We start from the raw sequence: 13,699 nt of genomic DNA on the forward strand, positions 1-13,699 counted from the left end.
TGGATAATTATGAAGCTGCACGTGTTAAAAATACGAACTATAAAACTGAACTTCCTGGCAGGCGAAACTATTCTTACAAACCGACTAATCCATCCAAACACAAAGTAGAAAATCGAACAAGTGACATACAGGGAACTCATAAAACTTTTTTAAATCGTGGTCAGCAACAAACAGAAGGAACGCGACCTCCTTTAACATGCTATGGGTGCGGAAAAACTGGTTTTATCAAGTCTAAATGTTCAGACTGTAAACCCCCAAAGACTTCAAATTCAACAAATTTTGGCCCTATCCAAATCCGATCCTGTTTATCTTCCCCTCGGACTGCTGTATTTCGAATTAGTATTGGTGGTGTTTCCGGTACAGCTTTCGCCGACACTGGTGCTAGTCACTCAATTGCAAGTGAATCCCTCTATCATATTCTGCAAAAACAAGATGCAGTATTTGAAAAGACAACACTACAGGTGTCTTTCGCTGATGGTTTGGTATCTGAAAAAGAGGTACTTCGCACCGAACAAATCATTCTTCTCGAAGGCAGAGAGTTCAAAACTCCGCTCCTTGTGTTGCCTGATGCCAAAAATAACTCGACTCTGTTAGGAACTGACTTTCTTCAAAAAGCTAAAATTGTTTTAAATCTTGCTGAAAATAAGTGGAACTTTTCTGATGAACCTCGAAGAAAATATAGCTTCGTGAAACCTCATCAATCCCAAGTACTGGAAGAAACCCCAGTAATTGTAAACAACTGCCGACTACAAGAAAATGAAGGACAGCAATTAACTACAGCCCAACGGCTTGCAACTGATGCATTGCTTAACAAATATCTCACTGTCTTCAAAGTAGGGGGAGAAGCCACTCCATTCATTGAACACCATATTAACACAAGAAACAGCTCCCCTGTTTCAGTCCCTCCATACCGGATGAGCCCAAGTAAGAAAGAATTGTTGAAAAAGGAACTTGATTCCCTTCTAAAACAAGGTATCATAAAAGAATGTGAAAGCCCCTATGCCTCTCCTGTGGTTCTGATTCCCAAGGCAAATGGAAAAGTACGGTTATGCATTGATTATCGTAACCTAAATGCTCAAACCGTTCCAGACACTTATCCTTTGCCACGTATAGATGATTTGTTGAGTGAAGCAAAACCGACACCTTATATGTCAACTATTGATTTGAGATCCGGTTATCATCAGGTGAGTGTAGCTGAAGAAGATCAAAATAAGACTGCTTTTGTTTGCCCTTTTGGTACATATAAATTTACCCGAATGCCCCTCGGATTGAGAAACGCTCCTGCCACTTTTCTAGATTGATAGATAGGTTCCGTTCTGGACTTAATAATGTGTTTGCTTTGGCATATTTATATGATATCATCGTGCTGTCATCTAGCTTCGAAAAGCACCTTTCTGACTTAGAACAAGTTTTCCAACGTCTATCGTTATTCAACCTCGATGCTAATCGTGAGAAGTGCCACTTCTGTTGTGAAAAAGTGAAATATTTAGGGCATTACATTACTAAGCATGGTATAGCTGTTGATCCACACAAGACTGCTGCCATTGCAGACATGCCATCGCCGAAAACTGTTAAGCAAGTGCAATCGTTCGTACAAACGTGTTCCTGGTATCGTCGATATATTCCAAATTTTTCTCAAATAGCCAAACCGTTAACGGATTTAACAAAGAAGAAAGCGCTGTGGAAGTGGAAAGCACAACAAGAAAATGCTTTCCAAGAGCTGAAATCCAAATTAATTAGCCCGCCGATTCTTAAGCAAGCTGATGGAACGAAGCCTTTTATCATTCGCACAGATGCTAGCAATGTAGCCATTGGAGCAGTGTTGCTACAAGGGGAGAAAAATGAAGAACACCCTATAGAATATGCCAGCCGCTTGCTGACTGCATCAGAACGAAACTATTCCACCATAGAAAAAGAAGCCTTAGCAGTAGTATGGGCACTCAACAAATTTAGAGGATATGTTGAAAGCCAGTCTATCACAATCACCTCTGACCACCAACCATTGAAATGGCTGATGTCTTTAAAGTCACCAACTGGTAGGCTCGCAAGATGGGCCTTACAAATCCAATCCTACAATCTGGCTATCAATTACATTCCTGGACGATTGAACTTTATTGCTGATCTATTGTCTCGTCCTATTTGTGAACACTCAAGTACAGATTCTTGTCAAGTATGTGTTGTCTCTGTCGAAATCCCTACTATTAGCCCTGCAGAATTAAGACAATCACAGCTAGAAGATGATGATCTTCGGAAGATCATCGAAACTTTTGAGAGTTCAGAGAAAGAAGCAGACTGTGCAACTTGGACTGGAAGAGGCTACGTTATGAACAGAGGAGTTTTGTACCGATATTTCCCTGATTCAGAAGAGGAAGAAGCTCAACTAGTTATACCTCAAAAAAGAAAAGCAGAAATCTTGAAAGAATATCATGATTCGCCAACGGCCGATCACTATGGATCTGAAGGAACATTTTATCGAATAGCAAAAAGATACTACTGGGTTGGAATGAGAAAGGATATAGCAGAATATGTCAAAAGCTGTCTCGAATGCTGTCGTTATAAAGCCACTAATCAAAAGCCATCTGGTTTACTTCAAACTCCAGTCTATGTTCAACGTTTTGAGACCTTGTCAATTGATCTTTTCGGTCCTCTTCCTGAAACACCGTCTGGTGAAAAATGGATTTTTATTGTGCAGGACTGTGCTACGAAGTGGACAGAACTATTTGCCTTAAAGGAAGCCACGGCCAGAGAATGTGCCACTATTCTTTTGGAGGAAGTCGCCCTTCGATTTGGGTTACCCAGGAAAATAATAAGTGATAATGGTACCCAGTTTACTAGTGCTGTTATGCAACAACTATGCTATATCTTGAACATTGATCAAAGTCTTACTCCTGTCTATCACCCACAATCTAACCCAGTTGAAAGGAAGAATAGAGATCTGAAACCACGTTTAGCAATACTTGTTGGTAACGACCATCAGTCATGGAAGGATAAACTGCTATTAATAAGGTTTGCTTTGAATACAGCCAAATGTGATTCAACTGGACATTCTGCTTCTTTTCTTCAATTTGCACAAGAGTTACGAACCTTAGATGATGTAAAGCATGATATAAAAGCCGTAATTGAGAACGATAATTTTGTTCCCGAAATTACTCCATATTTGAAACGTTTTGCAAGAAATGTACAACAGGCACGAGAAAGAGTCGAATTGCATCAAGATAAACAGAAACGTTATGCTGACAGAAAACGAAGAGAAACACCGAAATTCGTTCCTGGAGATAAAGTTTGGGTCACCCTCCACCCAATCAGCAAAGGTCCACTGAAGAAAACTGCTAAATTCATGCCGAAGAGAGATGGTCCTTATGTGATAGTGACTACAAGATCTCCAACCACTTATGATATTGCCGATCCTCATGAACCAGACAAAATTCTCGGCAAGTATCATGTTTCAGCCTTGAATCCATATCAAGATCGAAATAAGTTTCAAAACTCAGCTCGTGTAACTCCAGTGGTTCCCTTAAAGAAAAGAGGACGCCCGAAACGTGTAATACCACCCGAATCTGCACCTGTTGCGAAAGGTGCAGGTGACGCTAAATTTCCTGCTTGTCAAACTGGAGCCCATTCATCTGATTCTCCGCCCGCTGCACAAAGTAGACAAAGGTCAGTTCCTGACTTCTTGCCGAGACGTCTACGAAGTCAGAGGGGGAGGATGTAACAGACCTATTTAAGTGTAATTGAACTATTTTATTCACGCCATGAACTCATGAACTGTAACCGAACTATTTTATTTAAACGCCATCTCGTGGCGATATGAAAAACGTCAGTCGACCTCCAGCCGGCATGATGATAGCTTACTATGTTATGTTATTCTCAATGTTTGATGTTCCATTTCGTTTATGTTTCATTTTTATATATATTTCTTTTGTTTGTAACCGTTCCTGTGTGCTCTGTTAATAAATCCTTTTAAAGCTAGCCGGCATTAGTGTCTATTGAGGAACGGCTACATCACAAATCGAATATAAAGAACAAAATGCTTTTTACGAATTGAAATACATGTTATCCTCTGAATCTGTTTTGTACGTTTATAACCAGAAAACAGAAACATAAATACATACTGACGGTTACGGGGCTGCCATCTTACAGAAAATTATCAATAAAAATTAGGTTCAATATATTATATGAGCAGGAAGACAATATTGAATATGAATATTTGAGGTTTGAATTAAAAACTAAAATAGTTGTAGAAGCTCTTAAAAACTTAGGGTATACGTATTAAGGATTCCTTTTAATATCGGGAGAAACTGAAATGTATTCAAACAAACTATGAGCAAGGAAGGCAATTGTACTCAAATATCTAGATAAGCGTTACAAGATTATGGCTACGCGATTTAACACAGATCTGGTATACTCATGGAACGTATTGACGCTTTGAGTTGAAGCCATGTATGTATAGCAATTCAAGAGAGCGTAGCATTTAAGATTATTCAAGCTCAAGAGACTAATGATAATATAAAAGCCATAACGTTTTGAAGTCTAAACCTATATGAGAATTATTGCTCGCGAAATGACGTAATTTACAAAATGGTGGATAAAATTGAAATACTAGTAGTACCTAAGATTATGCAAATTAAAATAATTAACGACGTCCATGAACGAGGTTTTTTTATTACTAAACGCACTGAAGAGCTTCTAAGCAACGCCTTTCTGTTCCTCAATTGAAAAATAAAATTGAAAAATGTGTCGTAAATTGTATTGCTTGTATATTGGCCAATTGCATTTCTTGAAAAAAGGAATGATGGTTGTACGGTTTACCTAAAGAAGGTATTCCTCTCAAAACTTATCAAGTAGATAATTTAATACAAACTGTAAAAACATTTTCACGGTTATTGACACATTTACACAATGTTTTATGTTATACCCAAATACAACCATTTCTAGTACAAAAGTAGTAGTTAAACTTGAAATTCAAAAATCATTGTTTGGTAACCTTAGTAATACAGTGGCTGACAGAGGAAATGCATTCACGTATAAGAGGATATACGTTTATCCTTAATCACAAAAGATTACCAGGAGCTAAAAATCAAATAGAACTCTTAAATCCCTTTATCACTGCTTATATTCCATTAGCGGGGAGGAAAATTGAACAGAAAAATCATGATATGCTCTTTAGAAAATAACTATTTATAATCGAATATATCAATCTGTGCTGTCCTCGTAAACAAACATTCGCTGTAAATATGAAACTATATCTTATATGTAAATTATATGTTCCTAACAGAACACATTTATCCAAGCATAAATTACCTAATTTGTTCAAAATAAGCAATGGATTCAGAAGCGATAATTTCATTGTGAATTCTTCGCTGTATTATTCCCTGAAAAACGTATTTAAGGAAATTTTTGTGTAATTAAAGGAATCAAAATAAAACAAAAACTATATAGATTACAAAGAAATTGCATGGCATTCCAATCTAAAACTATTTTATTTTTGATTAAGACCAAGCTACTCACTTGAGTTGAGACGAATCCTCCGTTGGAGTTTCTCTGTCTAACAATCCAATTTACAACCGGCCAAGATTTCTGAACACCATAATGATTATACATTTCCAGTTGAGTGAGAACATAATATCCTGCAATTTCGACGCTGAGTGATTTGGATTTGCTGCTCGTGTTCCAGTATTTGTAACCATCTAAGAGGAAAAGCATTTCAACTTAATACAATTTCGAATATTTTACACAAAACGAAGTTTTCAATTATGCTCGAAAATTTTACTTTAATTCGAAGCAGAGTAACATTACTGAAAGTTTATTAATAATTGCATTTGATTACTCAAATTTTAAATCGTCTTCACAAGACAGATATCTATCTGACATAGTGCTCGAAACTTTTCAACACATTAAGAAAATTATATGCATTAAAAACCAGCTTAACGGGAATGTAGCTAAATCGAAATAATATAGAGAAATTGCATTGAGTCAATGAGCCTAAGAACGGGCGTAAACGAAATTATCATCTAGATCTATAGATCTTTCATCATTTTGTCTATCATAAATCTGCTCAAATTTATTCAAAAAATTCCTCTGCGCTATTTGAATAAAATGGCATCAGAGCCTGAATTTATCAAACTGTATATCATTACCGATGGTCAGATTCATTCCATAAAAGAACATTGGTAAAATCTGGGGAGGAAGGTTCGCCTTCCTTCCCTGTGCTTCTTGCCACTAAGCCGGTGATAGGCGCAGAAATATTCTGATTTGATAAAACGTTTGAAATCCCAAGTGGTATCGTACCTACATCGACGTGCCTAGTACTTAAGTCTCGGTCACATTGTGACGACAGCAGGTGTCTGACTTTCCGATCCGATACTAGGTTGAAGGAGTACCGCCTCGCATGCGTTCGCTTGGCTCCTAGAGGAAGAGCTACTAGGAACTCGCGACTTCGGTCGGTTTCTCTAGTCTTTCAGTGAATTGAATTGAGCCCCGGACTTCCTCGAAAGAGCAATGAAAAAAAAAAAAAAAAAAAAAAAAAAAAAAAAAAAGAGAGAGACAGTTCGATATCTTCCGTTCTACTGGGCCGATTGACAAAGTTCAAATTGCGTTTTCATTGTCTCGGTTCTAACATAGGTATTTTGACAAAAAATCGCACTTTTTCTGAAATAACATACCATTTTTTCCCCATATTTCGATTCTACGATTCAAATTATGCCTACTTATTCCATTTTGTAAAATTTGGAATGAAATTTACGGAGAAATTCAAAAATTGGCACAATTTTTTCAGTTTTCGCCAAGAATAATTCACTTGGCAGACTACTTAATATGTGGCAACCAATTTTACTTACCCTTTCATTTTGTCAGAGCGGAAAAAAAGGTACCTCATTCCTACCTTTTTATATTGTGCATGAGCGGAAAAAAAGTCACATGATTCGTACTTTCAAATTATTTTAGCATTGTCTCTTAACCACATTTGACGTTTTATCGCTTTTAACAAATATGCCAAATTTCAAAACGCGCCAATATAATATATAAATTCATGATTAGAAGTGTATTGGTCACAAAGTATTCAAATTTTCACAGAATACGAAAGAAATATTTCTGCTTCTTTTAACACAAGATTGAAAATAAGTATTAGTTGGGCAATTTTATGCACTGTTTTTTAAATATTTTATGAAGCATAAGGGGATTCGTTTCACTAGTGTGCTAGTGAAATCTAGTACTATCTAAGTCCCAATTCCTTGAATCATTTTGACGCATGGCATGTGAGACAGTTCATTTTTCAACAATATTGTAAAAGATGGAGTCTTAAAATACCTTTTTCAACTTCAGAAAAGACCGAAGGACAAAAAAAAAAAAAAAAAAAAAAAAAAAAAAAAAAAAAAAAAAAAAAAGATAAAAAGATTTAGAAGTTAGTGATTTGATTCTCATCAAAGAAGAGTATCTTCTACCTGTTGAACGGAAGTTAGGGAGAATAATTGCTGTTCATCAAAGCACAAATCGTACATTCAGACTTGTTAATATTAAAATTGGTCATAGTGTCATAAAACACTCCTCTTCTCATACGTACTAAATACTATAACCTGCGTTGCATCTTATGCAGTTTTATTTTCTATCAATAGTATTTTCATTACAAAGTAAGGAGTTTAAAAAATTACCAATTGCTGTAATCCCCTGGGACTTCAACGGAAACCAGGATGTTCATGTGAGTATTACGTATCAAATATAAGATCACTTCTTTTTTTTTTACTTGGCTGATGGCTAAATTATCAGTCCGATGACATTGGAAATTTAGGTGATGGATCTATGATGCATCGTTGTAGACCGTGTGTAAGTTTTTCTGTTTCTACTTTTTGTATGTGGCAACAAGAATAGTGATCGCTATAATATTCTGTTTGTGACAGCCATGTAAGAATGGCTCGCTTATTTTATATTACTTAGCTGCGCATCTCTTATTTAGTATTTAGAATTAGTGTACTTAAATAAAGCTAAAATAAATACAGTCCCGGTATCATGTGAGTTATTTAGTGAACTAGCCGCAGTAAAATATTTAAAGTGACGTGTCACTATACTGTTGTAACCATCAAGAAAATAAAAGCAAAGTATTGGAAGGTTAGCAGATTTCGTATATATACTTTTAGCATCTTCTGACTGGGTTTAAAAACCCTTCAAGTAATGTACTCTTTTAGTGCTACCGATTGCAACAAAAATAGCATGTATGCCGCCCAGACGGTATAGTGGTTAGGGAAGCCTTCTGCAGTGCCTTGCCAGGATGAATTTCGTGGGCTTGTTCTGATGTCACTGTCAAACAAGTGAGATAAGTCGTAACACAGTATAGGATGCTTACAACCAGCTCCGAGAGTAAAATTTCAACATATTAAGAGGAATCGTTTCCGAGTCATGTGAACACGTATACATAGACGTCAGAATGGAACTAATCAAAATGAATTCGAGAATGGTTAAAAATTAGTGTTTCAATTGAAATCTGAAAATCGAAATTTTTTGCGATACTTCCTTTATTTCGTATAAAAGAGTATGAATCAGGAAGATGCCCAACTACCAGTCCCATATACACAATTTCGTCATTCTATGGTTAACTGTTTTTGAATTATATGACAATTTCAATAAACCCTTTCGAGCAAAGTGCTCTTTCAGTGCTTCCGATTGCAAAAACAAGTAAAGGTTCATAACTAGATGTTATAGCAGCCCCATTTACAAAATTTCAACTTTCTACAACTATTCGTCTTTGAGTTATGCAAGATACATAACATACGTACAAAAGTCACAAAAAATCCTTTTAGAACCCATTTTACAATTCGTTTTGGAATAAAGAATCCTTTATTCTGTCCTTACGTACAGAAGACGCACACAAAAAATATAAAAGGTATTCGGGAAAAAATAAAAGTTGATTCGGGAACGATCAAAATGCATTTCTCCGTTGAAATCTGAAAACCGAAATTTTTGGCAAATACAGTGCTTTCTTTACTTCGTACAAAGAAGTAAAAAGAAGCTCCTCTGATTTTAAATTAACAAATCAAATCTATTTTGATACATTTTCACAAAAATGCTTTTAACTTACTTTTAATAATGAAATGCTTACCTTTAATGATTGCTCTGTCATCCAGCCATTTTAGATAATTCTTGGCAACACGTATTTCTTTAGAGAGAGCAACTGCATAAGCATAAAGCGCTAAGACGTAACTGTTAGGAGGACTTGCTAATAAACCATTCCATGGCATTAAGCACATTAATCCGCTACGTATGGCTATATGATCTGGAGGCACCACTCCAGACTCTAACAGACTGATGAGAACAAACGCTGTTAGAGGACCAAGAGGTTGAATTGCTTCGCCGATGCCACCCTAAAGGAATTGAAACGTTTAGAATCACATAACTGTAAATAGTTTTACTAAGCTTCTTAATCTATTTAAACTATAAATAAGTAATCACTTTATTATATGAATAAAATTAATGTTGTAATATTAACATCTTATTTAAAAACATTTAGTGTTTATTAAATCCAATAAGAAAAAATCCCAAAATTAGTGGCAACTTTGTGAAATTTGGAAACAAAAGTCATATGACTATTAGAGAAAATGCTGCAGAAATACTTGTACTCAAATGTGCTTGAATTTATTTCTGATGACATGTAAAAGAGAAGAGTACCTTTCGTGTTATAAAGATAATCTAAATGCAATGAAGCCTCCGTTTCCGAACTTAATTCCTACCTGAATAGCGTTTGTCAACTGAAATGCTCGTAAGCTGTAAATATTTTCCCCCTAAGAGTTAACGTAAAAACTACAACATTGTGTATAAACCTTCATAACCCCAAATTTTTGGAAATCATTAAATATAATTTCAAAGAAGATATGTGCAGTATTAAATAGATACAAGGAACTGAAACTTAATTTAACTGCACTTGTACAAAGGAGAGTGTACGAAATATCAAGAGAAATGTGTTATTGCTTGCATATGAACTATCTTATCATACAGCATCAGACAACTCTCTTGATGGCATCTTCTTTCATCTTTTCTTTGTCAATTCGACTCTGCCTTAAAATCACCGTGCCTATGCTTCTCTCAAAGTTTATCCAGTGTGATTTTTTATCGCCTACGATTTAGAATATTTTTAAACATGGCATTATCATAAAATGCTTTGGTTATAACTAGCTACTGCTTTATCAGCAGAATATAAGCTACATGAAAACATGGTATCTTACCCTATTTTGCACAAATTAGACATATACAGTAATTCTTCTTTCCTAGTTTTCTTCTGAAGATATTTTCTCCACAATTGCCTTTTTTTCGCCGCTTCTGAAGTTGTAATTCTTTATTTTCGCGGTCATTTTTATGACCCTGTAGCAACTTTACGCCTTCTAGCCCACGGTTTTGTAGAGAGACAGAGTGTAATAGATAACCAAGAATATTTAAATGCTCGAAGTCTCTGCCTACAAGTCAATCTAGCCATAATGTCTTTTAAGCCGAAACCATTGTCATTGCCGGCAGGCTTTATTAATGAAAGTTAAGACATTTGATAATGACGAAATGAAGCGAATATTAAAAATGAATTTCCCAGAAAACATTTAGCTAATAATGAAAAGAAAAGTTCTTAGTGCAGTAAAGTTGAAAAATCGAAGTTTGCAGGAGGCAATTATTAGCATTTCAGGATGGTCGATGTAATGTGATGCTTCAGCAGTGGAAGTCGAAGTGTGTCTCAGGAGAAGCTGACCGTAGGGATGAAGTCAGTACACTGGAAGCTTTCCAGCTGGCCGAGCAGGAAGCTTTTGGTCCAGATGAAAGCTGGTTGGCTGGAATAAGTGTGAGTTTGGTCACATGCAAGTAGGCGGGAGGAGACTCTTTTAATTGCCATACGATTTAGAAGGAATGCCAAAATTCGGGGAAGGGATAGCGGGTACAAGCAAATAAAATTTAAAAATAAACAACTAATTTTAATTCAATACTTTCAACAAGAAGAAGAGAATAAATTTTAAGTGCATCAAGTACTATTTACCATTATGATTTTGCAATAAACTGCTTGCTTCTTCAAAAATAAGGAAACGGGTGTACATTTTATTTATTGGTGACTGAGCATCACGGAGATTTTTAACACTTAATTAACCTGTTTAATTAACCTGTTAATTAGCCTGCTTAACTCAGAAAATTATCTAAGTCCTAAAACATTTTCTAAATCTTTCATTACTTGGAAGAAGCCCATGAAAGTACTACTGTGCTGTTAGCTTTACTGTCACTTGAGGCTTGAGAGTAAGTTTTAGTATAAACATTTGTATGAATTTTGCCATTAGTAATAGTCATTCAGATACATTCACAGGTTCCTGTACAGCATCCAAATTCTCATTTAGCACAGGGAAATAGTTATTTCTACCATTCAGCTCAAGCTGCGAAAAATAATCAAGAACCAAACAAGCTCGTTTGGTTCTTGATTATTTTTCGCAGAAATGTTTCTCTGTGGCTTGATTTTTGAGCATTTTGGGCAACCACCTATATGATGCTACTTGGGTTTCAGAGCAATTTACACAGACATTTTAATTTTATGACTCGTAGTAGATTTATTTTTAGTTTATACAAAACCATACACTTTTTAAACTAAACTGAGTTCTTTGTGAGACTGCCAGACGATGTTTCGTCCTGTCTGTTATATTAACTGTAACTGAGGAGAATGTTTTATTATTCATGTATTACGTGTACCACCATTTTTGTACTATGCGGAAAGAAAACGATGCTCCGTGGAGGAGTTTTTAAGGGAAACTGTCTCGCATCCATGTTACACAAAGGAAAAACCACGAAAACGTCCATGCAACCAGCTCCTTCGCCGGAACTCGAACCTCGGACCGAATTACCAGTATTCAGCGGCTGTTACCTCTCGGCCGCTGGTGAACGAGAAGAATTTAAAAAGTTTTTATTGAAATTTCAGGCTTAAGAATTTGTACAATTCATGCTCACAATTCCATCTTCGTTACTTACGAGATTTTAATCTAACATAAAATGTATAACAAAATTTAAAGTAATTTACCGAAAAAATTCAAGTAACTGCGCTAGCAGAATCAGTTAGAAAAGGGTTAATTCTGCTGTAAAATAAATCTGAGCTCGACGAAGAAATATTACAAAGGTCAAAGTTAGCTGCCATGGCATTCTCTCTTATTTTCAACAACTCTATTCTTACACATAAATAGGTACATACATCTTGGTGGGAGCACTGATAGCACTGATAAAATAATAAGATAAACGAATAAGTTAACATAAACCTTACAGGTTAACTGGATGGATTAGCTTATTTAATTACAACGAAGTATATTAGTCCAACGTATCTAGTGTGATATATTTGTGAAGGTATACGAAAGAAAAACGTGCCTTTATTCGCAATATATATTGAGAATATTCTTATACAAACAGCCTGTATAATCAGCAATAATCAAACAACGAAGTATCAGCATTTCAAAGCTTTTCTGTTAAGCTACTAATAGACCTACATTACCTGTTGAAATAGTGCAAAATATTGATATTAGCATAATATTATTCTGCTTAGTTAGTTGTCTGAAACGTATCAATTACGATCTTCAAACTTAACGATCTAATTCGAATGGTTACTTATACGGTGCAATATTAAATTGGTCATGATTTTTAATAAAAATTTCAGTTTACCTTAAGTTCATGGTACTGTACTGCTTTCTCAATCAAATTACCTAATATTTTACTATGCTAAACGCAGTACTTTAATACGAAAATATGGAAGTTCAAAACTTTGAGCTGATACTGAATATTTTTTCATATAAAGTAATTCTCTGTCTGTCCTCCTCGCATCTATTAATTTCACGGAGACTATACTTAGAATGAGCAATATTTTAAAAACCTGCAATGACAATTTTAGAGTTAGCATGACTGTTCGCACAGCCTATTGTGCATATTTAAAAGATGACAACATCAAACCCGTTCATAATGACTATACAGTTTGTATTTCAAAATCTAGTGAGAGTTACAGAAATTAAACCAATTTTTACCATCATGGCCTTATGGATGAGACTTCCAGAAGCTTCGAAACATCCATTTTCGTATTGTTTGTTTAGTATCCACCGCTTACTCAGTAACATCTCACGTTCGTCTATATCCATAAATCGCTTTGCCTGACCAAAAGATTTAAGAACGAACGCGGTCAACCAGAGGCTCCCTTTTCCATCTGACATTCCAAATGCACTATAAGAACCTTCTGTAAGTCTATACTGTAATTCTCTTTGATAACCTGGAAAGAAAGAACCATTAAAGAGAAGATATTTTTTAAGTTTCAAATGAATAAAATTAATTAAGACACGACTATTGGACAGATAGAAGTATTTTGTTTCTTTTTAAGCCTATTAACTTTTATCTGCAATGTTCCGAACGGAATAAAGAAAACCAGGCGATTCTCGGATTTAGATATTAAACAGCAGGTAAAATTACAATGTTATTCCTCTTTCATTTCCTAACAAAATCTTTTTATAAGGTACTTTCTCCCGGTTTTCTGCATGTCTTCGTGGTGTAACGGTAGCAAGCTCGGCGCGTATTCAAGAGGTCCAAGTTCGAGTCCCGGCGAGGGCATTGCTAATTTTTCGTGTTTCCTACTTCAAAAAAATTCTATGACTTTACAGTGGCACCTGAACTAAGAAAGGTGGTGGATGATGATTCTTCACCACCAGGATTTGGTGATTGGTTCCCCTAA

The 13,699-nt window shown here is 35.6% G+C and overlaps 1 protein-coding gene across 1 annotated transcript in view; it reads right to left on the reverse strand.

Annotated features, from left to right (window-relative positions):
* Nucleotides 1-13,699, reverse strand: part of LOC118181321 (alpha-2-macroglobulin-P-like) — a 137,918-nt gene that overhangs the window by 27,411 nt on the left and 96,808 nt on the right. Inside the window, exons 24-26 of the mRNA XM_085825574.1 lie at nucleotides 13,005-13,243; nucleotides 9,089-9,350; nucleotides 5,509-5,687 (exon numbers count right to left, since the gene is read on the reverse strand). Of these exons, the coding sequence (XP_085681700.1) occupies nucleotides 5,509-5,687; nucleotides 9,089-9,350; nucleotides 13,005-13,243 (680 nt within the window). The remainder of the gene's footprint in view (nucleotides 1-5,508; nucleotides 5,688-9,088; nucleotides 9,351-13,004; nucleotides 13,244-13,699) is intronic.

This window comes from Stegodyphus dumicola, chromosome 10 (genome assembly GCF_044657685.1).
Source record: "Stegodyphus dumicola isolate Sdum_Otavi_A_Nest chromosome 10, ASM4465768v1".
In the NCBI taxonomy this organism is placed as follows: domain Eukaryota; kingdom Metazoa; phylum Arthropoda; class Arachnida; order Araneae; family Eresidae; genus Stegodyphus; species Stegodyphus dumicola.